Source organism: Oncorhynchus nerka, linkage group LG27 (genome assembly GCF_034236695.1).
Source record: "Oncorhynchus nerka isolate Pitt River linkage group LG27, Oner_Uvic_2.0, whole genome shotgun sequence".
In the NCBI taxonomy this organism is placed as follows: domain Eukaryota; kingdom Metazoa; phylum Chordata; class Actinopteri; order Salmoniformes; family Salmonidae; genus Oncorhynchus; species Oncorhynchus nerka.
The window spans coordinates 46,666,806-46,690,130 of NC_088422.1; the positions used below are offsets into that span (position 1 = coordinate 46,666,806).

Here is a 23,325-nt window from a genome sequence, read left to right on the forward strand (position 1 = left end):
ACTGTGTCTGCTATAGAGATTAAGACGTACAGAAGGAGGCTAATTACTTCATTTTTTTATCTGAATATTTTTTTTTTATAAAAATGATCATTATGTTGTTAGATTATAGGAGTAACTCTGGTAGGCCTAAAACATTCCTAACCTCAAGTTCAACTGTCGAACTCTGTTGGATTGCCGGTGCGCAATGCCTTCATATCATAGGCCTGCAGTAGCTAAAGCATAGCTTAATTTAGCCAATGACAATGTCTCAACAGAATGAAACAAAACATGTTTGCATATTTAAAGAACTCGTTTAGATTAATACCCCTACAAAAATTAAGCAATAAGGCCCGAAGTGGTGTAGTATATGGCCAATATACCACAGCTTAGGGATGTTCTTAAGCACGATGCAACACGGAGTGCCTGGACACAGCCCTATTGGCCATATATCACGAACCCCAGTGGTGCCTTAATGCTATTATAAACTGGTTACCAACGTAATTGGAGCAGTCAAAATATTTATTTTATCATACCGATGGTATATGGTTTGATATACCACAGCTTTCAGCCAATCAGCATTCGGGACTCGATCCACCCAGTTTATAATAAGTGATGTACAATAATAATGATCAAACCAATGATTGTACTTTCACCCAGGATGCAACTATTTTTACGCTGTAATGTTAAAACAAAATCGGACAACCCTATAGAAGAATAGTTTACATATTTACCTAGTCGGGTTGTTGTGTTCTGTGCGGGATAAATATTATTCTCGAGGCGCTTTCAAGTTGAGAGCCATAGGGAGGGAAAAATGTATTCTGATAAGCAGTCAACGCACAACAATTCTTAACACAATCGCTGGAAAACCCATGTTTGTTTATTTATTTGTTTTATTGTTACGCATTTTTTTTCTTTGTAATTTTCCCCCATTTTTCTCCCCAATTTCAGGATATCCAATTTCTAGTTACGATCTTGTCTCACCGCTGCAACTCGGGAGAGGTGAAGGTCTAGACATGCGTCCTTCGAAATATGATCTGCCAATCCACGCTGCTTCTTAACACACTGCTCGCTTAACCCGGGAGCCAGCCATACCAATTTTTACAGAGAAAACACTGTTTGACTGAACCCAGTTTGCAGGCGTTAGAGCTTGCAGGCGGAGTCGCTAGAGCGCGATGAGCCAACGAAAGCCTCCCCTAACCTGGATGGAGCTGGGCCAATTGTGCACCTCCCTCTGTATAGGGATTAAACCCCTGGCTGTAGTTGCGCCTCAGCAATGCGATGCAGTGCCTTAGACTGCTGCGCCGCTCGGGAGGCCCACCACAAATGTATTTTGAAAAACAGTTTTGGCCTTTTAAGAGAGGGGATCCCAATTTTTCCATTGCTACCACGTTTATTTCTCTACTTCGATTGTGCGAGTTGCATCGTTTTACAAATGCATTTACAACCGGACTTTCAAGCATGGTTTAGGCGCAGCTGCGCAACACAGAGCTTAATGGGGACATGGTATCTTAAAAGGGCGATGGCATAATTTCATTATAGAAACATATATTTTTTTGTTTATATATTTATAATAAAATAATTATTAACAATCAGGATGTTGTGTCTAATGGGGTAAATGTAGATAGGCTGAATCCTGGGATTTGTCCATGTAAATTGTATAGCCACTATGTTGCATCAGTTGGGCTACAGGCAATTGCGATTTGTGCATCTAAGAATATAGACCATTCATAGGTTATTATTTCATTTAGGTTAATATTTAATTTAACCTTTTATTTAACTAGGAAAGTCAGTTAAGAACAAATTCTTATTTACAGTGACAGCCTAGAACAGTGGGTTAACTGCCTTTTTTCAGGGGCAGAATGACAGATTTTTACCTTGTCAGCTCGGGGATTTGATCCAGCAAGCTTTTGGTTACTGGCCCAACGCTCTAAACCAGTGGTCACCAAACTACGGCCCGCGGGCCGGATACGGCCCGTCAGCACATTTGGCCCGGCCCTCTGAACAATACCAGAGACGCTATCGAATTTTTTTCCTATTTGGCCTCCAGAAAAAAAATCCTAGGCCCGGCCCTGTCAAAGAGAGAACAGAATAATGGCGAAATGGTTAGGTAAGAGAAAAATTGATTCAGAATGCAGGGTATTTAACCTGCAGTGGACAAACAATTTTTTTTGTTCAATGCAAAGAAAAGGCTGTTTGTCTCATCTGTCAAGAGACTGTGGCGGTATTCAAAGAATACAATCTTCGCCGACACTATGAATCCCGTCACAAAGACAAGTACGATAGCTTGCAAGGCCAAATACGAGCAGACAAACTCTCAAAGCTAAAAAGTGGACTACTATCTCAGCAGAATACATTTGTACGCCAAGCTCAGCTGAACCAGGCATCCGTTCGGGCCAGCTTTCGGGTTGCTAAACTGATAGCAAGAAGCGGTAAGCCTTTCACTGACGGAGAGTTTGTTAAGAAATGTATGGATGCTGTCGCGGAGGAGGTGTGTCCCGAGAAGAAAGATGCATTTAATGCCGTAAGTCTGTCGGCGAGTACAATCACCAGACGCGTTGAAGAAATCGGGAGTAATGTATATGCCCAGCTGCAGCAGAAGACGAAAGAATTTGACTTTTTTTCATTAGCACTGGATGAGAGCACGGACGTGCAAGACACAGCGCAACTGCTCATTTTTATTCGTGGAGTTAGCGCAAACTTTGAGATATGCGAGGAGCTGGCAGCCCTCCAAAGTCTCAAAGGGACTACAACGGGAGAGGATATTTTTGACAAAGTGTGCCAAACCATGGAGAAGTTGGACCTGGACTGGTCAAAGCTAGCTAGCATCACGACTGACGGGGCTCCTAGCATGGTGGGCGAAACTCGCGGTCTAATAGGACGCATGAACCGGGAGTTGGAAAAAGGGGTCTCACCGCCCCGCTCACGAGTCCACTGCCTAATTCACCAGCAAGCACTGTGCTGCAAAGTGTTGAAGTGGGATTCTGTAATGAAGGTTGTGGTGTCGTGCATAAACTTCATCAGAGCAAAGGGACTTAAACACAGGCAGTTCCAAGAATTCCTGTCTGAACTGGAGTCTACGCACGGAGATGTGCTGTACTACACAGAGGTCCGATGGCTGAGCCGGGGCAGAGTTTTGAGGCGTTTTTACGAGCTGCTACCCGAAATTAACGCATTTCTTCATTTAAAAGACAAAACGGTCCCAGAGCTGATCGACCCAGAATGGAAATGGCACCTCGCATTTTTAACAGACGTGACAGAAATACTTAACAGCCTTAACTTGCAGCTACAAGGCGAGGGGAAACTCATTTGCGACATGTATTCACACATAAAAGCATTTGAGGTGAAATTAGCGCTGCTTTTGGAACAAGTGAAAAAGCGCAACTTCGTCCATCTTCCTGCTACCCAAAACCTGTCGACAGAGAACCCAGCGGTCCCGTTCCCAGCTGAAAAGTGCGTGGAAGCACTGGAAATGCTGAAGGCGGAGTTCGGTGTGCGATTCAGTGAACTACATGTTCATGCAAAAGAAATCCGTCTTTTTCAGAACCCCTTTGTTGCCGACATTGATGAAGCCTAGCCTTCATATCAGTTTGAGTTGGCTGAGTTACAGAACTGTGATGTTCTGAAAGACGCATTCAAGCCCAACAGTCTCATTGACTTCTATGCCGCCCTCCCAAACGACACATATCCAAACATCAAAAAACACGCAATGAAAATGTCCACAGTTTTTGGCAGCACGTATATCTGCGAGAAAACCTTTTCTCGCATGAAACTGCTGAAAACCCGATCAGATCAAGATTGACAGATGAACATTTGCATCAGTGCTTGAGACTGGCTGTAACTAGAATGGAACCTGATATTCAACTTCTCACCAGCCAGATGCAGGCCCACAGTTCACACTGATGAACATACATAGGTAAGCTCACTTTTCTGACTTGAATGAGTCATTCTGAGCATAAACAAATATAATCATAATAAAATCTACTGGGATAAAATCCATCTTTACAACCATACTGGTAGTGAAATGTATTGTGCTGTGTAGGTGCTGTATCACTTAGTTCAGTTTCTCAACCTGCTTCTTTTGTGGTTTTCACAGGGAAGTTGATGAGAGAGAGCTGCAAACAGCGGTGTCTACAAGCCTACTGGAACCTACAAAGGATTATAAGGAAGGAACACAAGAACTTTAAGAGACTGCTCATATGTGTCAGAGAGATTCTGCTCTGACAACTGAGCTGAACTTTTATCTGTTAAGATTGTGCATGGCACGACAGAAAGTTAATGTTCCATGGCTTTTTTTTCTATGAAGAACCCAGAGAGAGTTATTTAGTTATTATTTATTTCCTGTTTTTTCTGTGAAGAACTCAGAGAGGGTTATTTAGTTATTATTTATTTCATTAATAGTGTTATTATTTGTTTCCTGACTTTTTTTCTGTAAAGAACCTGGAAAGGGTTATTTGGTTATGTGTGGCTTTCTGGAAAACAATAAAAATTTTAAGCTCCCCTACGATCGTCACACTTTTTCTGTTACAAACTGACACCGGCCCCCCATCAGAGAAGGGAAAAGTTATGTGGCCCTCACAGGAAAAAGTTTGGGGACCCCTGCTCTAAACCATTAGGCTACCTGCCGTTATCTACATGGTCCAATGTGTAAAAAATGATTTTAAATTTCCAATGCAGCTGTTTTATCTCAATATCAAATAATTACTGGGTAACAATTTAAGTACCTTGTAATAGTTTTCCATTAAAATTGACAAAAATAGCTGAACTATTTTACAGTGCTCGTTTCATCAGCTGTTGTACAATATGATACAAATCACAGGAAACAATGTATTTTGACTGCACTGGACCTTTCTAAAATCATTTTTACTGATATGTTATTGGGCACATTGCTGGTGGTGGAAATTATATTTTAGATGGTGTCAGCGTAATTTTATTTAAATTCATTTTGGACTAGAATGTATTTTTTTAAGTCACCAGGACTGAGCTTCTCAGTTCTACATAAAAATGATCTCCGGGAGGACCCAGGACCACCTAAGCAAGGGAACTGGAATTGACAAACTTGCTGTTTTTAAAAATGGTCCTCTTTCCCTAAAGGCATGATGGTCATGCCTTTCTCACATGAAAGGGGAGGTTAACAATCGATCTGAGATTGATTTACTTTTCAGTCATGGGATTATTTTGTTGTTGCTTTAATCCTTGTAATTACGAAAATAAATGAAAGTTCCAAAATTGCATTCTACCTTAAGAGCGATTTGCACACAGTAACCTGCATTTGGTTGTGCTAACGTTCTTCTCACCTTTGTCCACTACAATAGGCATTTTCACTAAAGGCAAACTTTTTTCTTTTTTTTTCAGCTTTCATTTTACTTCAATGAAAAAGGCCTCCATCTTCACAATAGCAGTAGCCTAGGCCAGGGGTAGGCAACTGGATTCAGCCGCGGACCGATTATTATAATTTTTTTAATTGTCCGAGCGGATGGTCAGGGGGCAATTATAATAATTTGTAAGCTGCAAATTGACCATAACGAAGCCTAAAAATAGATTGTATTTGAAAATAATTTAATATCTTGAATTACATGAGACATGATCACATACAGTATGGCTCTTGGGAGCAGATTTCCCCCAAAAATGTGTTGCTAAATTATTGTGGGCCAAGGCTCCTCTCACTAGTTCTTTCTCTCAGCAGAAGGTGCACGTAAGGCTGTGCGGGAATGGTGCTGTAGCACGAAATCACGTTGTATGATTGGTAGCCTAATTGGGAGATTGTTTTTCTCCCGGCCAGGCTACAATTGTATTTTTTTTATTGGCCAAAAGCCGGCAATTACCGGCTGTGTGTGTGTGTGTGTCATAAAGTGGACAAGATATAAGGCCTATTCTCATCTTTTGGGTGGTCGAATGTCTAGGACAGGGAAAGGTATTACATCGTTTTTATAGTACAACATTTTCCGGGAAGGAATAAAATAAAATTCTACATTTGACTGAATAAATAAAGCAAGAGACGAGGGAGGAGACAGGCAATTGTTTGTGGCGTAAATCAATTGATTTGAATGTCATTGAGTAAAATGCTCCTAGTAAGTGTGTTGTATTGTGCCACAGGATGAACAGAAGGCGGAGGATGAGCTGGCTAAGAAGAGGGCAGCGTTTCTCGTAAGGCAGCAGAAGAAGGCTGAGGATGCCCGGTTACGCAAACTACAGCTGGAGGCAGAGACTGAACAGAAGCGGGAAGAGTCCAGGTAACAAACATGACGTCTTTACAACCAAATCAAAACTATGTCTGCTAGATCAGTCATAATGCTCAGGTAGGATAAGACTGTTTTTAAGCACTAGCTTAAAAACCACCAAAGCCCTCCCACAATAGCGTGTGTTACCGGTATAGTCACAAGTTTTGCACACCTGTGTATTGGCTCTTTACACCTCAAATGTAGTGCGTACGGCTCAGTACATGCCTGGGGCCAAGCTTTCTGCCATACAGGACCTATATACTAGGCAGTGTCAGAGGAAGGCCCCAAAAATTGTCAGACTCCAGTCACCCAAGTCATAGACTGTTCTCTCTGCTACCGCAAGGCGAGCGGTACCGGAGCACCAAGTCTAGGTCCAAAAGGCAGCTTCTACCCCCAAGCCATAAGACTGCTGAACAATTAATCAAATGGCCACCTGGACTATTTAAGTTGACCCCCTGCCTACATGTACAAATTACCTCGACTAACCTGTACCCCTGCACATTGACCCATGTATATAGCCTCGTTATTGTTATTTTATTTTTTACTTAAGAACTGCTTTGCTGGTCAAGGGCTTTTAAGTAAGCATTTCACGGTAAGGTCTACACCTGTTGTATTCGGCGCATGTGAAAAATAACATTTGATTTGAAATGTTAATTCATAGAAAAACACCGAAAATGTCAGTATTGTCCCTCCGTCCTCTTCCGTGTTAAGTCTTTTCAAATTCTGCAGTTGTTGAGCCTGTGGTCTGTCTCCCCCCCTAGGCGGAAGGCGGAGGAGGACCGGATGAGGAAGGAGGAGGAGAAGGCCCGTAGGGAGCTGATCAAGGAGCAGTACCTGAGGAGGAAGCAGCAGGAGCTGATGGAGGAGCAGGGCCTTGGCAGCCCAGCCAAGCCCAAGACCCCCAAGACCAAGCCTAAGAAACCCAGTCACCAGACTCACAGACCCAAGTCTGCGTTCAGCAGAGAGGAGTCGTCCAGCGACACCTTCTCTTCCAAGTGCTCTTCATCTACACGTAATAACCACCACACTTTTGTTCATCTTACTAGGCCAGGGGTTAATAACTCCTGTCCCAGAGGACTACAGTGTGTGCCGACTTTTATTCCAGTCCTGCACTAATACATCTCATTCAGCTACGCTGGGAGAAAAAAAACCCTGTTAACACTGTGGTTCTCTGGAACCAAGATTGGTTGACATCCTTGGTCCAGGTCAGTTTCATGTCTCCCAATTCCCTTTGAGAAAATATTGCAGATTTTGCAGTCATGCGTTTCTGTGTGGGGATAGGAGTGTAATAGGAAGAGTTAGCTATACTAAGATGGTCTATATTTTGGTGCTCGGTAGCTGACAACCTGAGCAGTGCCCAGTCAGGCTCCAGTCTGTCCCTGGCCTCTGCTGCCACCACTGAGGCAGACAGCGTTAACTCTGGAGGAGCAGGATCCCAACGGTAAGTGCCCCAAAATATGTAGCTGGGTGCTTGTGTAAGAATTTTGGTTTGGGTGTAATTGATGTCAGTGTTTTCTACCTCTCGTGTGCCATTTTTAAAACTCTTCTTCTTCTTCTTTTGTTTTTGATCGTCATTCGTGTGCTCTGCTTTCCGTTGCCAGTGGTGAGTCTGAGTCTTTCCCAGGCCTGAGTCGAAACGCCAGTCGAAACACTGAGAGAGACTGGGACAACGGCTCCACTGCATCTTCAATCAACTCCATGGCAGAATACACTGGTCAGTACACATGAAAGTCAGTCTCTTGTCATACTGGGAAACAGTCTTTCCCATAACGTTCCAATAATATTCCCATAACACCCCTACAATGTTCCCATAAAACCATTGCTCTGCTCACGTTCTCCTCGTCTCTATTAATGTTAGCATAAGAGCGTCTGCTAAATGACTTAAATGTAAATGTTAAATGTCTAAGACTTGTCGTTCCACTGTGTCCCTCAGGTCCCAAGCTGTTCAAGGAGCCCAGTTCCAAGTCCAATAAGCCCATCATCTTCAACGCGATCTCTCACTGCTGCCTGGCTGGCAAGGTCAATGAACCTCAGAAGAACACCCTCTTAGAGGTAAAGCTTTACCTAACTGTGAAATGCTATTAACGTGCACTCCAGAGCAAATGGTCACGCGCACCCAGGTGAGCCATCATTTCACTGGTACGATGGATATGGATATTCAAGATAATTTACTGATTTAAATTACTGGAATAATTGATCTAATTTGAATTAATTTGGTTATCCTATCCAAATTCATCTGAGGGGCACCATTTAAGGGTTTTGCTATAAAGACCCCTTGAATTAACACTATCAGTAGTTATTAACTGTTATACCATTGTAATCCTATATCGACAGTAGTCATAATCAACAGTCAATTTACTATATTTTCATTCTGAACGGTCATCTGACTTCAAGAATCGAATTGCTCCTTAGGGACTTCAATGCAACAGATATACGTCAAAGTTGTATTGCTAGACTCAAATGGATTGAAAATGAAGGTTGGTACAGTTGTCTTAATAGACACAAGATACAAAGGGAATGCAGTACAATCACTGAAGTAGGAAACTCTACAGCTTTGTTTCAGGTTAATGTACTCACAGGCAGATGTGATGACACTTGAACAGGACTTTGGAGAATTGGACATTTTGTTATTTGTGAAAACAGGAGAAGTGAAAGCGGCTACATCAGTACAGTTTCACAGCCGTGAAACTATAGGCTCCCCAATCAGGGGTATACCGGCCCGGTTACAGGTTAACACCTGCTGTGGGCAGCGCTAGCACAGTATTGGTTATTAATTCAGACTAACAGTCTTACAATAATCAATCACTGCCACGTTTACACACACAGCATCATCCAAAGGGAAATGAAATACAATGCATTTCCATGTATTTTTAGCTGAGTGTCACCTGGTTCAGGTGGATTTCTGTTATGACCGAGAGGAAACAGGAAAAAGGTCAGTGGTCCTGGCATTGGAGTTTGCAGCCGAAGAAGCTTCTTCCCTCGTCGGAGCTCTTTCTTTCTCAGTCCTCAATTCCATTCGGTCCAAAGAGAGTACGTTTAAGGCACTCGGGGGCAGTAGAATGTTTGGGTCCTCATTGGGAGAGAGAGAAACTCAGCGGTTCGTTGTGAGTGAGCAGAGTGTGTCCAGCCAAGTTCCTCTCAGGAGATGGCCACCTCTGTCAGAGTTGGATTGTGGAAGTCAAAGTTGCGTTAGGTTCTCGAGGAGATGGATCATTGCCTCTAAGGCGTGGCCGCACCTCACGAAGAGCTGATCTAATTTCTGTTTAGTGAGTCCTCTCACTTATAGGGATACTCGCGGAAGGCTTTCTCTAATGGTCGGATAGAGTGACATGGGAACTCACATCTCATAATTTTCACAAGATAAACCTGAGATTTCCTCATAAGTGGTCACAGAATGGTATGTAAATGTGTTTATACAAGAAAAACTATCTCTTGGATGAAGTACATACAGTAGTCCCCCCCCCCAACACACAAAAAAACAGGCTATTCAGTCAAAAAGGGAGAGCAGTTTATTTTTCTTATAATAGCCTTTAAAGGGGTACCGTCTAATACAAACTAACTTTTGACCTGAAATGTGGTACTTTAAGGATTTTAGTTTTTCATCCCCTCTCTCCCCCCCCTTTTGGGCTCTTCGTCACAACATAGTCAAATTGCAAGGTAGGGATGTGAACCACAAAACTCAAGAGTTTAGTTCTTCTGTCCTATTTATCAGTAATTTAGTCCAGCCAAATCCCATGCTGTGTAAATGAGCACAGTAACATGTAGGTCACATTTAGTGGGCCAGAATGTGCTGCTCAGCTCAATATTATCCAGCTGTAGCACAGCATGTTCTTGTCCTAAACACACACTGATGTCCTGTTTTTAAAGTGCTCTGAGTTTTACTGATTTAAAACCGTAGACTAAAACTTTAGTCTAGAGTTTTTGCGGGTCAATCAGGTGGCCAGGAAGGGAAAACTCCCGACCCTTCCCAGGAGGACATCCAGGCATCACTGTACCTGGGAGTGTCAAATTGCTTAAAATGTGAGACTGCTTCTCAAGATAGTTGTCAGCCATACAAACTAACAACCCCCCCCCATCTCATCCCAGGAGCTGGAGAAGGTTGAGGCCCACCACCTGATGATCCTGTTCAGGGACGGCGGCTGCCAGTTCCGGGGAGTCTACTCGTTCTTCCCAGACACGGAGGAGATCCTCAAGCTGACTGGCACGGGCCCCAAGAGCATCAGCAAGAAGATGATTGACAAGCTCTACAAGTACAGCTCGGACCGCAAGCAGTTCACCGTCATCCCCGCCAAGACTGTGTCGGTCAGCATAGACGCCATCACCATCCACAACCACCTGTGGCAGGCCAAGAGAACCACTGTGCCAAAGAAGAGCGGGAAATAATCTGTGGAGGCCCTTGGAACTCTGGGGTTCCGTTCCACTCCATGGTTGTCCTAGGTTCCATTCCACCCTGCTCTCCTGGATAAACTGCATTGATGTCCACTGCCAATAAACTCCCTCTATCAAGCTGAAAGAGAGGCCACATGTATGGGCAGACACGTGGCCCCTTCAGTTCACACTAATGTGGGGACATGGATGGATGTATGCATCTGTGCTGGTGGCCTGCGAGTGGGATTGTCATCTGCATGAACCAATATGGAGGGTCCTCTTTGTCTGGATCTCAATGTATTCTGTTCAGGGTGTCCATCGATCAATTCATTCGGTTCTGTTTTTCTAAAGACTCTTAAGAGAAGCATGTGGCATTTTTTCATGTGGTGGGTTTCTTTTTACTTGAAGTATTTATTGGTTTGGCACTGAATGGTTGAGCTCAGCTGCAGTAGTCCATTCAACACTACCCCCCCCCCCCCTCGCTCTTATTGGACTGGTTATGACCCTACGAACACCCCTCTCGCTCTTGTTGGAGGGGGTGGGTTGTTCATAATCTCTCTACTGCAAAATCTGACCTGAAAGGACCTTATGTCCCTTCAGGACTTAAAAGGGCCGTTCTGCTGCAACAAAACAATCTGCAGTCGAACAAACTGGACCTTATCTACCAGACAAGCATCGCCAACCTTGCCTCTCCAGTTATCTTTCTGTCCAATGTGCTGCTTTGATCTCCTGTTTGTTACCTGGGCTCCTCCCAGACCATCTGCTGGCCTTCTTCATGCGTCATAGTGGTACTGTCAACTGTCTATTTATTCAAAGTTCAACCGATTTTTAAATGCATATCAGCCTGTTGTAGCACTGTCTATCTGGTGTGTAGAATTATGATGGTCGTTTTTAAACTACTCGTCTACTCGCCTTTTAACCCTCTAAAACGAGGGTGTGAAGACGAGGAGTAATAGGCTTTGGTACTGTAGAAAAATGTCAAGATGCTTATTTTTTTTTTTTTTTGTGTTATTTTGTTTTATATTGAGCAGTGTGGTTGGTTATACAGCAATTGAGCTTATGTTATGTGTGTTTCATCATCCATGAATCTGTCTGACGTACGTCAGCTAGTTAGAGCTAGTCGTGTTTCTCTTCACTGGGCACTACTATGTCCTGTATAAAGGTGCACTCCACTCACGATCACGTTTCAAAGGCTTTTATCATGCAATGTACCCCCCCTCCCTTCTATCCCACAAGTGATCGGCTACCCACCAGGGGTGGGGTCCATTTCAATTCAGGGAGTAAACTTATCATTTCAAGTCCATGGGAATTAAAATGTTGGCTTCGTTCCTAAATGAACTGAATTGACCCCAACCCTGCTACCCACCCAGCCTCCTCCCCCTCTCCTTCTGCAGCCCTTTCCCCAGAGAGCTGCATGCTCTTGTTCTGAAGAGTGCGTGCGTCCTGCTGGAACCGGTTTGAATGACATTATTTAATATATTCATAATGGGTTACTCTGTGGGACTGTGGTCTATTTTATTTACCTACCAACCAACATTAAAGAACATTCCTGAAAGGTGTCAACAAACACTGCCACCATTTTCCATTTTTCTCTGTCCAAGTGCTTATTATTAGATACCATATGTTGGCCTCAAGAACAACTATAAGTGTTGCACGTGCACTTTACTTACTGAGTACAAAAAGTGGAATTAGACTTTAAACGGACATTTGAAACGTATTGCAAACAAACAGAACATGGTTAAGTTTTTTTTAAACAACTCCTTTACACTCCCAACAGAGAAACACTACCCTTCCTGAACTAAAACAAAGCACTAAGATTTAACACTGAGCAGTCGATTTAAGAAGTCCTCGTTTCTTCACTACTACGGCTTGTCTCCAAAAATACGTAGAATACTTGATTATAATTTGCTGCATTTGGTTTATTTTTTTAATAGATCTTTTCAATGTTAGTGTTTTTATGTTTACTAAAAGATTGTATAGGCATCGATTACCATTTGTTGTTACTGTATGCAATTTCCATGCCTGTTCATTTGACTATTTCTTTCAGATCATACCATCTATTTATTTTAAACGAATGCACTGAAACAGAATAAAATTTTCAAGTTAATAAAACACATTTTCATCTTTTTTTTTGTTCACATTGTTTAGAATACATTTGACTTAAAATACATGTTTCAGCCTACATCACCAGCAGTTCAATGTATAGTTTGGCATTCACGTGCATGTTTCACGACTATTCAGACACCTACAATACCTATTTTGCATATTTACATATATTTTTGCATGCCCTGTTTTCACTCCCGCACCAGTTACCTAGGGTTATTGATGGCATCTTTCACTTAAATTGAATATCAAGTAGATCTAAAGTTTTTTTTTTTTTTTTTCACCGGTGCTGAGCCAAAAATACTAATAAGTGAAGTTAAACCCAGATCACAAGTAACCTACAAGGGTGTTAGTGAGATGTGCTGCTATCCTCCAAGCCTCCCTGGTGTTAACTGTCTCCCACCACCCAACTGGAACAACGGTGTCCGGCATGCTTCGCTTGCAGCAGGACTCATAACCATGGTAAACATCTACAGACATACATAGGCCTGCCATGGCAACAGACTTTATTCTCTGCAGGTGGCTCAGTGTCACGTATTTTGTCACAAGATTATCTGTGACTTGCAGGTCCCATCTGAGAGACTAGTTCTAACTCTGTTCTGCGTCTGACGACAACCTTTTCAGAAGCAAACCAGATGCCTGGCATTTGAGGCCACATTGAATTCATCATGACCGGTGAGTTCTTATTCCTTGTTTTGATGGTTGTCACAGCCATGTATTTGTATTGAAGGTACACTATGAGCTGAGGTTCCCTTACTGTTGCTTATCCCACAGTGTCTGCTGCTGGCCTTTCTGTGATGATGCTGTGTGGGGTTCTGGTCTCGGTGCGCTCCAACATTTGTGCTCAGGAGGTACAGATTTACATCTGTCAAGGGATCCCACAAAGTAAGTCCTTTTTAGAAACAAAGCTATTTGATCACAAAACTAAACAATAACATGGATCTTTTGGCTCTCATCTATGGCATTTTGATATTGCATATTTGGGTCAATCTACTCTCTATGATCAACATTCTATCAAATACCTATGAACAAGTCTTAACGCCCCTACACACTTGTATTTTTATTACCTCAGGTTACCCTGTTGGCCTGGCCTCTCTGGTGCTCTTTGTAAGTAATGTTGGAGCAATCAACCGTACTGTGTTCAGTAGTGACAACCTGGCCTCAGTCACCCGCTTCACCATAAACAACGCTGGTATCACCAACATCACATCCAGAGCTCTCTGGTTCTTCCGTGACCTCAAAACCCTCAGCCTGGACCGCAACAACATCTCCCAGCTCAACCCAGCCTGGTTCAGCCAACCAGCCATCCTCCAAAACCTCACCCTAATTCAGAACCATATTGAGGTGGTAGAGGACTCCATGCTAAGTGGGTTAACTGGTCTAATTAGCCTAAACCTGACCAGGAATATGATCCAGAGCATTGCTCCTGGTAGTTTTAGCACCCAGTCCCATCTGGCCAGTTTGGACCTGTCTGGTAATAGGATCGTAACCATCAGTCCTGGTAATGTAGCATGATGTACTACATTACCCATAATGCACCGTGTATGATATCCTGTTTTATCTTAGTAAATAAGTTCCTGAAGCTGACAATGGTGTACTGTCTTATCAATACAGGTAGTTTCAGTGGACTCACTGGCCTAACTAGTCTCAACTTGGCCAGTAATAGGATCAAGAGCATCAGTCCTGGCTGTTTTAGCGCCCTGACCAGTCTGGCCTACTTGGATCTGTCTGGTAACAGGCTGACCAGGGTTAACCCCCAGGATCTGCTCCCACTCTCCCCCTCCACACATGTCAGGCTGGATGGCAACCCCTGGGACTGCTCCTGTGGAGTGGAGGACTTTGTCATCTTCCTCAGAGGTAGCGTTTTCTAGTAATTTGTGGGTAGGGGTTATTTTTGGGTATAAGTACTGCAATGCTGTAAAGTGATCATATTTAGTATATTTTTATTGCAAAAAGCTTCAATTAATTCGTTTTTTTAAAATGTATCTGCCAATGCTATGAAAATTGTAATGAGTGAAACTAATTAATTAGGCTTGAGCCACCCACACAATGACTACCACACACAACCCACACACATTATGTTCTAGATGTCACTATTGTGTATCCAGGTCTGCAGAATGCCTCTCTGCTGGAGTGGGAGATGGAAGTGATGTGTGCCAGCCCATCAGCCCTGAGAGGCCAGCCTGTGTGGAACGTGTCCAAGTGTTTGATACCTAACCCACAGCCTCAGGAGGATACCCACATACAGCCCCCAGCCATGTCCATCACTGTCTCCACACTCATAGCAGTGATCGGTAGGTTCTGGAGCAGTGCTGTACAGTGTACACTACAAAGAAATCCGATAGAACACAATAGTATTGCCTATACATATCTATGGTACAGTATGTTAAGACTGGTTTTAGTCGATCTCATAACGAACCATTTACACTATTATGCTATCAGGCAAAATATGTATCGTGGTCCATTCATATAACACAACAGAATCAAGTGTGAACATAATAGCTTGTCTTGTCTTCCAGTGGTGCTGTGTATCCTGATCTGTGGGGTCTGTGCCCTGGCTGTAGTCTGGAGGAGGAAACGTGAGACCAAACAGGTGAAGCCCAGTCTGGAGACAAAACGGGAGGAGGAAGCCGCAGAGCAGCCAGACAGTTCCACCACCACCCTCCACCGACAGGTGGCTTCTTCAATAACTGACTGGGATCCAGAGCTCGCTGCAAGGACTTACAGATCTGGAGTCAGAGCCAAGTCTGCTGATGCTGTCCTCTCCACGTCCCAGTTCGGCAGAGCAGAGAGAGAAGCACACAGGGTGGTGGTGGAGACTGAGCGAGAACTATACAGGAAGGAAAGTGTGAGAGAGAGCCCGTTAAAAGAGATGAGGAACTCCGAGGTAGAGGACAGCAAAGAGCCAGGAGATAATGAGTCCCAGGGGGTAGATAGAAACCTGACAGGAAAAGATGATATTAAGGGTGAAGTGAGTCAGGAAAAGGACAGAGAGGAGAGAGATGATGATGGAACTGTGAATCTGCAAGATGGCGGCCAAAACATAATATGTGTATCCCAGGATTCGGAGACCATACCGTACCTGACCATCGGTGCTGACCCGGCCGAACCAAACCTTGAACGCCACAAAGGTCCAAGTCCACAGAAAGTCATGACAAGGATTTCCACTTGGCCCCCCACCTCAGCTCAGTGGCAGACCCACTTCGCCATACAGAGAGAGGGGATCTGTGTCTTCCCTGAGAATGACCCTGGCCAACAGGTCAAAGGTGAAACAGAGAACCAATCACCTGACCAAGAGTTCGAACAGATCCAGTCACCTGACCCCGGGGAAACCGAGAACCAATCATCTGACCTCGAGCAAGAGTTTAAAGATGACACAGATAATCGTTCAGCTGATGTTTCTGTCAGTGTTCTGGAGTCTTCACCCCCAGAAGGGGTGATGGGTGAGGTCAATGCTGAGGAGAACTGCAGCACGCCACCAGACTTAGAGACATCCTCTCCAGAGTATGATCCAGAACCTCTTATTGAGATAAGCGAGACCCTGTCAGACCTGGTCGACACTTCCCTGTCTAGTAATGTCCTGACCCAGACTGAGACCAATCCTGGTCAAGAAAATCCTGAAGAATTGGATAACAAACCCACACAAATTATAAACAGGGCTGTACAGAGTGAAGGCAAATCAAACCGAAAGGGGGTGCCAAAGAGAGCAGGCAGGAGCAGAGAGAGTAGTGGAGCTCCCCCTAGTGGTGTCTCCCCCAGTGACGACAACCTGCTACTGGATAATGAATACGCCTATATTGACTTGCTGCACGAGGTGGTTCAGAACCAGGGCAGATGGACCAGAGAGAGGTGGAAACAGACTCACCTCAACAAAGCAGCAAGCAAGCCCCAGGGACATTAAACTACAGACTGTGGCTTTTATGATCTGGTGTTGTCTTGTGTTTTTACTTGTCCTGTCTATTGGTGTATGTAATAGTCTGTGTTTTGAAAAGTGCTATACATAATAAAATGTATTATTAACTGTGTTTTTCCCCTTTCCTGTGGTGACAAAGGGTGAGCAACCCCACCATTAGAAGTGTTTGAGTGATCATTTCTCTCTGTGATTAAACTACAGGAGTGTTTTTCCATTCCAATGTTTCTGGCTGCATGCAGCATTTATTGTTCATATTTTACATCACGATAGAGAAGTACACGTACTTCGGAATAAGAAAAAGTACAAAATGGATAAAACCTTTTTGACAATTAACTAAGAATATGATAAAGGTAAACAGAAGATTTTGTCTGGAGGACATGCATGGTCCCATATAATGATATGCAGACAAATAACAAGCGGGAGATATGATTAATTTTCTAGTTGTGATACTTCACACAGGTCACCTAACTAGGAAAACGTATCTGGTTTGGCAAACTTTCTCTCAAAACATGCTTTGTGTTTTCATGCCCCTTTCTATATTACAGTATGAACTTCAAAAACATATTTTTTTACTGAACAACTCCGATAAGAGAATTCCCTTGGGGTTCCGTTCACATACAACGACGATGGGGGGGGGGGGGGGGACACGAGGTGATGATCTGTAAACTGCCCTTCTGGGGGCCTGGCTAGTATGGAACATATTTGATCTACACATACATACAGTACTTCAATGGGAATGGGGACACATTGCGTTACATTTACATCCCAAAACACATCAAGGACTACTCAAGAGATATTCAAACTGCTAAATAATGTAAAAGCCTGACATGACCCACTTTTTTCCTTATCTAACCTTTCCATCAACTTAATCTCATTCTGGCAATGCATGTTCAGAACTACTTCCCTAGTACATTTTATAACAAACAAGCAGAAATGGCACATATCAAAATATATTCTGTTTACAAATGACAATGATCATTTAAAACTTTGCAAATGTACTTAACAAAGGCCTAGGGCTCTCTTCAATCTTTACAGCTGAAGCGTTAGACTCCGCGATAGAAATGTGAAGGTAATATGCAGTGTTTACCGGTGAATGCCGTCTCCGCTAAATTGGGAATAGCCAATGTCCTCTTTAGGTATGCCAGGAGCTGCTTGTGGATTTGATAGCGCTAACACCGAAAAACAACCGCCATGTTGAATACAGCCCTTTAAAAGTTGATATACTATATATAACACTGACTGTATGGAGGCTGATTCATACTGTGCAAATACTAAAGTATTTTATTGTATAGTTAAAGTTTCGGGTTAAAGGGTCATGCTATAATGCTCTATTAACGACCACAGAGCTTAGTGCAAAAATATTTCAAGTCCCATTTGTTTTCATTTGACTAATAATGACCAAAAGAACGTTGAACCAAACAATGAGGATAAAAAAATGTTTACAATGATATCACCACACATATTAGTCCAAGCAAACAGTATCAGAAATACAACAGATAAATATCTTAAATAATTATTAAAATATATAAAGCACACCCAATACTACATTTACTGTACAAGTGAAATGACATATTGGAAGGCAGCTTGCAACACTGCACTCCAAGCCCAGGTACTGGCCATATTAACAGACTTCAAGTAATAGTTCACTCCAACTCAACATCAGATTACTTTTGATATCATTTTGGAGTGACCTATCACTTTAACTATGCTTGTCTCTTATTGTGCAATATAAGTACTCATACGTGTTCATAACATAGGGTTGCCACTGTAAACAGCTCCGAAAGATTGTTCTACTGTAATTAATCAAATCCTGTCAGAAATGAGGAATGATTGAGCATTGGCTTTCGTAGAACATTGACTGATACATAAAGAACCAGAAACTGTATGGCACAAATAGAATGACGTAGGTGCGTGGCGTAATCTATTAAGGTTCCTCCATCCATTAATTCTATACTTTTTAATAACAAATAGCATGATATTTGAAAAAAAAAAGTTATGCAGAATGAGCAGTAAAAGATAGTGTTTAAAAAAATTGCTTATAAAAGTCTTCACTTTTTTTAAAACATAATTTCAATTAAATTACATTGAACCAACGTGGAATAGATGTTGAATTGACGTCTGGGCCCAGTGGGTTGTGCTCATAGGGAAAATAATAAGTTATCATGTACTTTCATGATTGATGTGTAAGAATACTGCCAGGAATTCTTGTTAAGGAATAACAATTTCTGTACATGACTTGATTTTGCAACTGATATTCACACAGTCTACACACACACATGCCAAGTGTGCTTGGTGTAGCTCGCAGGCGCGCCATTTGAGCAGAGTTTGCCCTTTTGACACCTTTCTATTGGTGCTAAAGCGTAAGCAAGCTCCACCCACCTAGTATGCCGACGAACTAAATCAAACAAACCTCTAAATATTCAGAGCATCACATGACCTCCGACATAATCTGTCTCTCCTCTCCTTTGGTTGGTTACCAGTATGTTTCCATCGTCTGGTGCATTGTTCATGTTTTATCTTTTGCAAAGAGGGCAATGTCTGAGTCTGTGTGTCTGATGCTCTCTAAGAGGTTAGGTAATGACGAGGCACTCTTCATGCATCCTCCCATAGCAGCTCAGTGACACGTGTCTCTCTGTAAGTCTGACATAGGGTGAAGGGGGATTGGAAGGTAAGGGTGGGCAAGGGCAGTGGGGATCTTCCCCTTGTATGGCACAAATAGAATGTATCATGCAAAGGCGGTGAGACAAGGGGGCAAGAGGTCCGTGGGTGGAAAGACAAGGGGGCAAGAGGTCCAGGGGTGGAGAGACAAGGGGGCAAGAGGTCCAGGGGTGGAGAGACAAGGGGGCAAGAGGTCCGGGTTGGAGGACAAGGGGGCAAGAGGTCCGGGGGTGGTGAGACAAGTGGGCGAGAGGTCCGGGGGTGGAGAGACAAGGGGGCGAGAGGTCCGTGGGTGGAGAGACAAGGGGGCAAGAGGTCCGGGGGTGGTGAGGCGAGGGGATTTCAGAGGTGGGTCTCATCCCTGGTCTCTGTGCCAAAGTCCTGCCTCGTCTGGCCGCCGCCGCTGCTCTGCCCCTGAGCCGCATCCTCGGGCACGTCAGGCCCTGCCAGCGGGTCGGACCGGATGATGTAGCTAGAGAGAGATGAGGACAAAACTAACTCTCTTGGGTCAACATCCAGATATTTAAAGAACACACTACTAGATAACTGTACTGTCCTATACCCAGGCTAGTGACCAGTCGACACAGTTTGGTACAGTATAGTACCGATACTGTAAAGAAGAAGGGATGAAAAGAGAAGAGACGCCTGTCCTGCTGGTACTTACACAATGTCATTGAGCTCCAGCATGGTGTCTGGAGGGGGGTTGATGAGAACGTAGGACAGACTGTTCTGGTGGTCGTTCATCTCATCTGGAACAGAACAGATACAGGGACAGCTCTTAGCAGCTGCTCTGGCTGTACCAGTTCCCTCACATTCACCAATTACACACAACATTAGACAACTAATGGTCCATTTAGAAAATGGAAGTATAGGATTCCCTGATCTTCAGTAAACGGCTGACTGACATAATAAATCATATGCATTTCCAGTAAGAGCCATTTTAAGGGCCGTTCTGGCTGGACAAGGCTTATTTATATATAGTAAGCCTATAAGTCCTGTATGATATAAGCCCTGTGTTCATTTTCTTAATGTCTATCCAAATACAGTTTAATCAATGGTGTGTAACTGAATATCCCTTGACATGGGATACCTTGATGTCCTGTTCTTGTCTTGGAGTAGGATCGGGTTGCCCCTGGACACTGATCTAAGGTCAGTTTCCCCCTGATCTTAGACCTTTGCCTAGGGGGGGCAACATCTATTCAGAGTGAGTGTCTGTGAGTGAGAAGTGATTGTGTTTTACCTGTTTCGCGTGTATGAGTGAGAAACTGTGTACCTGGGACAGAATGAGGCTCAAGCTTGGGGGTTGGGGGGGTAAAGTGCATCTGCTTCTCCAAACCCACCTGTGTTTGCCCCTTATAATGCCAGGCGGGGTGGGTAGGAGAGAGAGAAGGTCTAACTGTTACTGACAGGGCATAGCTGGTACAGGGTAGGCCCATGCTGCCACAAGGCAAGCGCATCCCTCCATGCGCAGTTTAAGAAAGACATGCAGACACTGTCCGCATCGATTCATCTCCTGCGCATTCCACACGTCGGGCCTGGTCACTCACGGCGACAGGTCACCATGGTTGCCATGCCAACGACACTCAGCCCCCATATAAAAATGTTGACACACCCACAAACACAACTAGAACATGCTCTTGGCATCCGGCAGGGCAGACTCAACCAAACAAAGTGAGGCTCAACCAATCTAAGAGTGAAAGCAAAATACATTGGGTGTGTGGGATTAGAAGGGGGTCATAAATATAGCGTCAATCTAGGATAGTCTTACAGAGGGACTAAAACGTGGTGAATATTTTGAAATCATATTGTATTTAGGCTAATAAAATGCTAAAATGTTTTTCCTGTTAGCAACCATTGTTATATTCTACCAGATTCTCAGTGTAGCTTTGGTTTGTCGACAGTAATGTACTGTTGACCTTCCGAACAACACAGTCGCAATGCTTTCTGCTCCACTCACTCTGTCCCATCCCTGCCACACTGTAGTGTATCCAACACTCTCCACGCCCTGCAGTAACTTGGTAGTCTGTCTGGCCGTCTCTCACCTGCCATCACCAGTCGATAAGTCCTAGTTCACACAGGTTGTACAACTGATGTACAATGCATTTGAAACAACGCTTGTGTTACATCAGTTGTACAATTTGAACTAGGCCTAAGTCACCCACTTCAGTCCACACAACGCAGGGGACAGAGAGAAAGAAAGGCTGCTCGTCTGCCGACCACCACAGCCATCATCATTATCACACAGAGTCATGCAGTAGTGCTGTATGATTATGATTCTCCATCTAACCTGTTCTGGTCTCTTCTCTTAACGGAGGCTCTGAAATTCCCTGCAACTCTAAGACAGTCAAAACTGTTAAGCCACAGGCTACTGTCGTACTTTCATTCAATAACACAACATTCTGACGGCCTATACTAACATACAGTAGCCTAGCTCTTCGAAGCAGGTACTAAACTACTAGTATGACATCGATCCATCCACTATGTACTGTAATGAATATGGTACCATCTTCAACCGATCTCGCCTTTTAAAGGGATGGTGGTATATCCACCACTTGAGATGTCTTACAAAGTAGAATATTAGAAGCATATACAGTGCCTTCGTAAAGTATTCAGAGCCCTGGACTTTTTCCACATTTTGTTACGTTACAGCCTTATTCTAAAATGGATTAAATTACAAACAAATCCTCAGCAATCTACACGCACTACCTTATAATGACAAAGCAAAAACAGGTCTTTAGAAATTGTTGCAAAAAAAATAAAAAATAAAATAATAAACAGAAATACCTTATTTACATAAGTAATCTGACCCTTTTCTATGAGACTTGAAATTGAGTTTCCATTGATCATCCTTGAGATGTTTCTACAACTTGATTGGAGTCCACCTGTGGTAAATTCAATTAATTTCACATGATTTGGAAAGGCACACGTCTATATAAGGTCCCAGTGAAAGCAAAAACCAAGCTGTGAGGTCGAAAGAATTGTCCGCAGGGCTCCGAGACAGGATTGTGTCAAAGCACAGATCTGGGGAAGGGTACCACAAAATGTCTGCAGCATTGAAGGTCCCCAAGAACACAGTGGCCTCCATCATTCTTAAACGGTAGAAGCTTGGAATCACCAAGACTCTTCCTAGAGCTGGCCACCCGGCCAAACTGTGCAATCGGGGTAGAAGGGCCTTGGTCAGGGAGGTGACCAAGAACCCAGAGCTCAAGAGTTCCTCTGCGGTGATGGGAGAACCTTCCAGAAGGACAACCATCTGTGCAACACTCCACCAATCAGGTCTTTATTGTAGAGTGGCCAGAAGGATGCCACTTCTCAGTAAAAGGCACATGACAGCTTGTTTGAAGTTTGCCAAAAGGCACTTAAAGTCTCTTAGACGATGAGAAACAAGATTCTCTGATGGTCTGATGAAACCAAGATTGAACTCATGTCTGGAGGTAACCTGGCACCATTCCTATGGTGAAGCATGGTTGTGTCAGCATAATGCTGTGGGGGTGTTTTCCAGTGGCAGGGACTGGGAGACTAGTCAGGATCAAGGCAAAGATGAACGGAGCAAAGTACAGAGAGATCCTTGATGAAAAACCTGCTCCAGTGCACTCAGGACCTCAGACTGGGGCGAAGGTTCACCTTCCACCAGGACAATGACCCTAAGCACACAGCCAAGACAACCCAGGAGTGGCTTTGGGACAAGTCTCTGAAAGTCCTTGAGTGGCCCAGCCAGAGCCCAGACTTGAACCTAATCTAACATCTCTGGAGAGACCTCAAAATAGCTGTACAGCAATGCTCCCCATCCAACCTGACAGAGCTTGAGAGGATCTGCAGAGAAGAATGGAAGAAACTCCCCAAATAGAGGTGTGCCAATCTTGTGTAGCAGCATAACCAAGAAGACTCAAGGCTGTAATTGCTGCCAAAGGTGCTTCAACAAAGGACTGAGTAAAGGGTCTGAATACTTTTTGAAGGCACTGTATAATTTCCCTAACAACATTCTTCTCTGAGCAATGATCATAGTTTTCAGGAAAGTAGCACTACACTTGAACATATAGAATGAAATTATAATTTCACACCACTTGACATATTTAAGAGATGGGA

At 43.5% G+C, this 23,325-nt stretch overlaps 3 protein-coding genes and 1 long non-coding RNA gene across 4 annotated transcripts in view; 3 read left to right on the forward strand and 1 right to left on the reverse strand.

Annotated features, from left to right (window-relative positions):
* The window catches only part of camsap1b (calmodulin regulated spectrin-associated protein 1b), a 43,347-nt gene extending 30,670 nt beyond the window's left edge, over window positions 1–12,677 (forward strand). The window contains 6 exon segments of the mRNA XM_065011715.1: window positions 6,073–6,209; window positions 6,959–7,209; window positions 7,536–7,638; window positions 7,799–7,911; window positions 8,131–8,249; window positions 10,284–12,677. Coding sequence (XP_064867787.1) covers window positions 6,073–6,209; window positions 6,959–7,209; window positions 7,536–7,638; window positions 7,799–7,911; window positions 8,131–8,249; window positions 10,284–10,580 — 1,020 coding nt within the window. The 3' untranslated portion in view covers window positions 10,581–12,677.
* Window positions 3,761–4,477, forward strand: LOC135565321 (uncharacterized). The gene is made up of 2 exons (XR_010461516.1): window positions 3,761–3,892; window positions 4,073–4,477. It is a non-coding gene; the product is annotated as an uncharacterized LOC135565321 (long non-coding RNA).
* A 391-nt stretch (window positions 12,678–13,068) lies between the features above and the next one.
* LOC115111895 (uncharacterized) lies at window positions 13,069–16,805 on the forward strand. Its single transcript, XM_029638426.2, has 6 exons — window positions 13,069–13,343; window positions 13,443–13,553; window positions 13,741–14,169; window positions 14,283–14,525; window positions 14,777–14,962; window positions 15,188–16,805. Exons 1-6 carry the CDS (start codon window positions 13,337–13,339, stop codon window positions 16,567–16,569), a joined length of 2,358 nt encoding a protein of 785 aa, XP_029494286.2. The 5' UTR covers window positions 13,069–13,336; the 3' UTR covers window positions 16,570–16,805.
* Window positions 16,795–23,325, reverse strand: part of kcnt1b (potassium sodium-activated channel subfamily T member 1b) — a 52,918-nt gene continuing 46,387 nt past the window's right edge. Inside the window, exons 30-31 of the mRNA XM_065011147.1 lie at window positions 19,904–19,988; window positions 16,795–19,711 (exon numbers count right to left, since the gene is read on the reverse strand). Of these exons, the coding sequence (XP_064867219.1) occupies window positions 19,582–19,711; window positions 19,904–19,988 (215 nt within the window). The 3' untranslated portion in view covers window positions 16,795–19,581. The remainder of the gene's footprint in view (window positions 19,712–19,903; window positions 19,989–23,325) is intronic.

Bases quoted from the DNA above. Each gene is read 5' to 3' on its own strand.
- LOC115111895 (XM_029638426.2), top strand. The intron at 14,170-14,282 runs GTAATGTAGCAT...TTATCAATACAG, and splicing joins GATCGTAACCATCAGTCCTG to GTAGTTTCAGTGGACTCACT. The intron at 14,526-14,776 runs GTAGCGTTTTCT...TTGTGTATCCAG, and splicing joins CTTTGTCATCTTCCTCAGAG to GTCTGCAGAATGCCTCTCTG.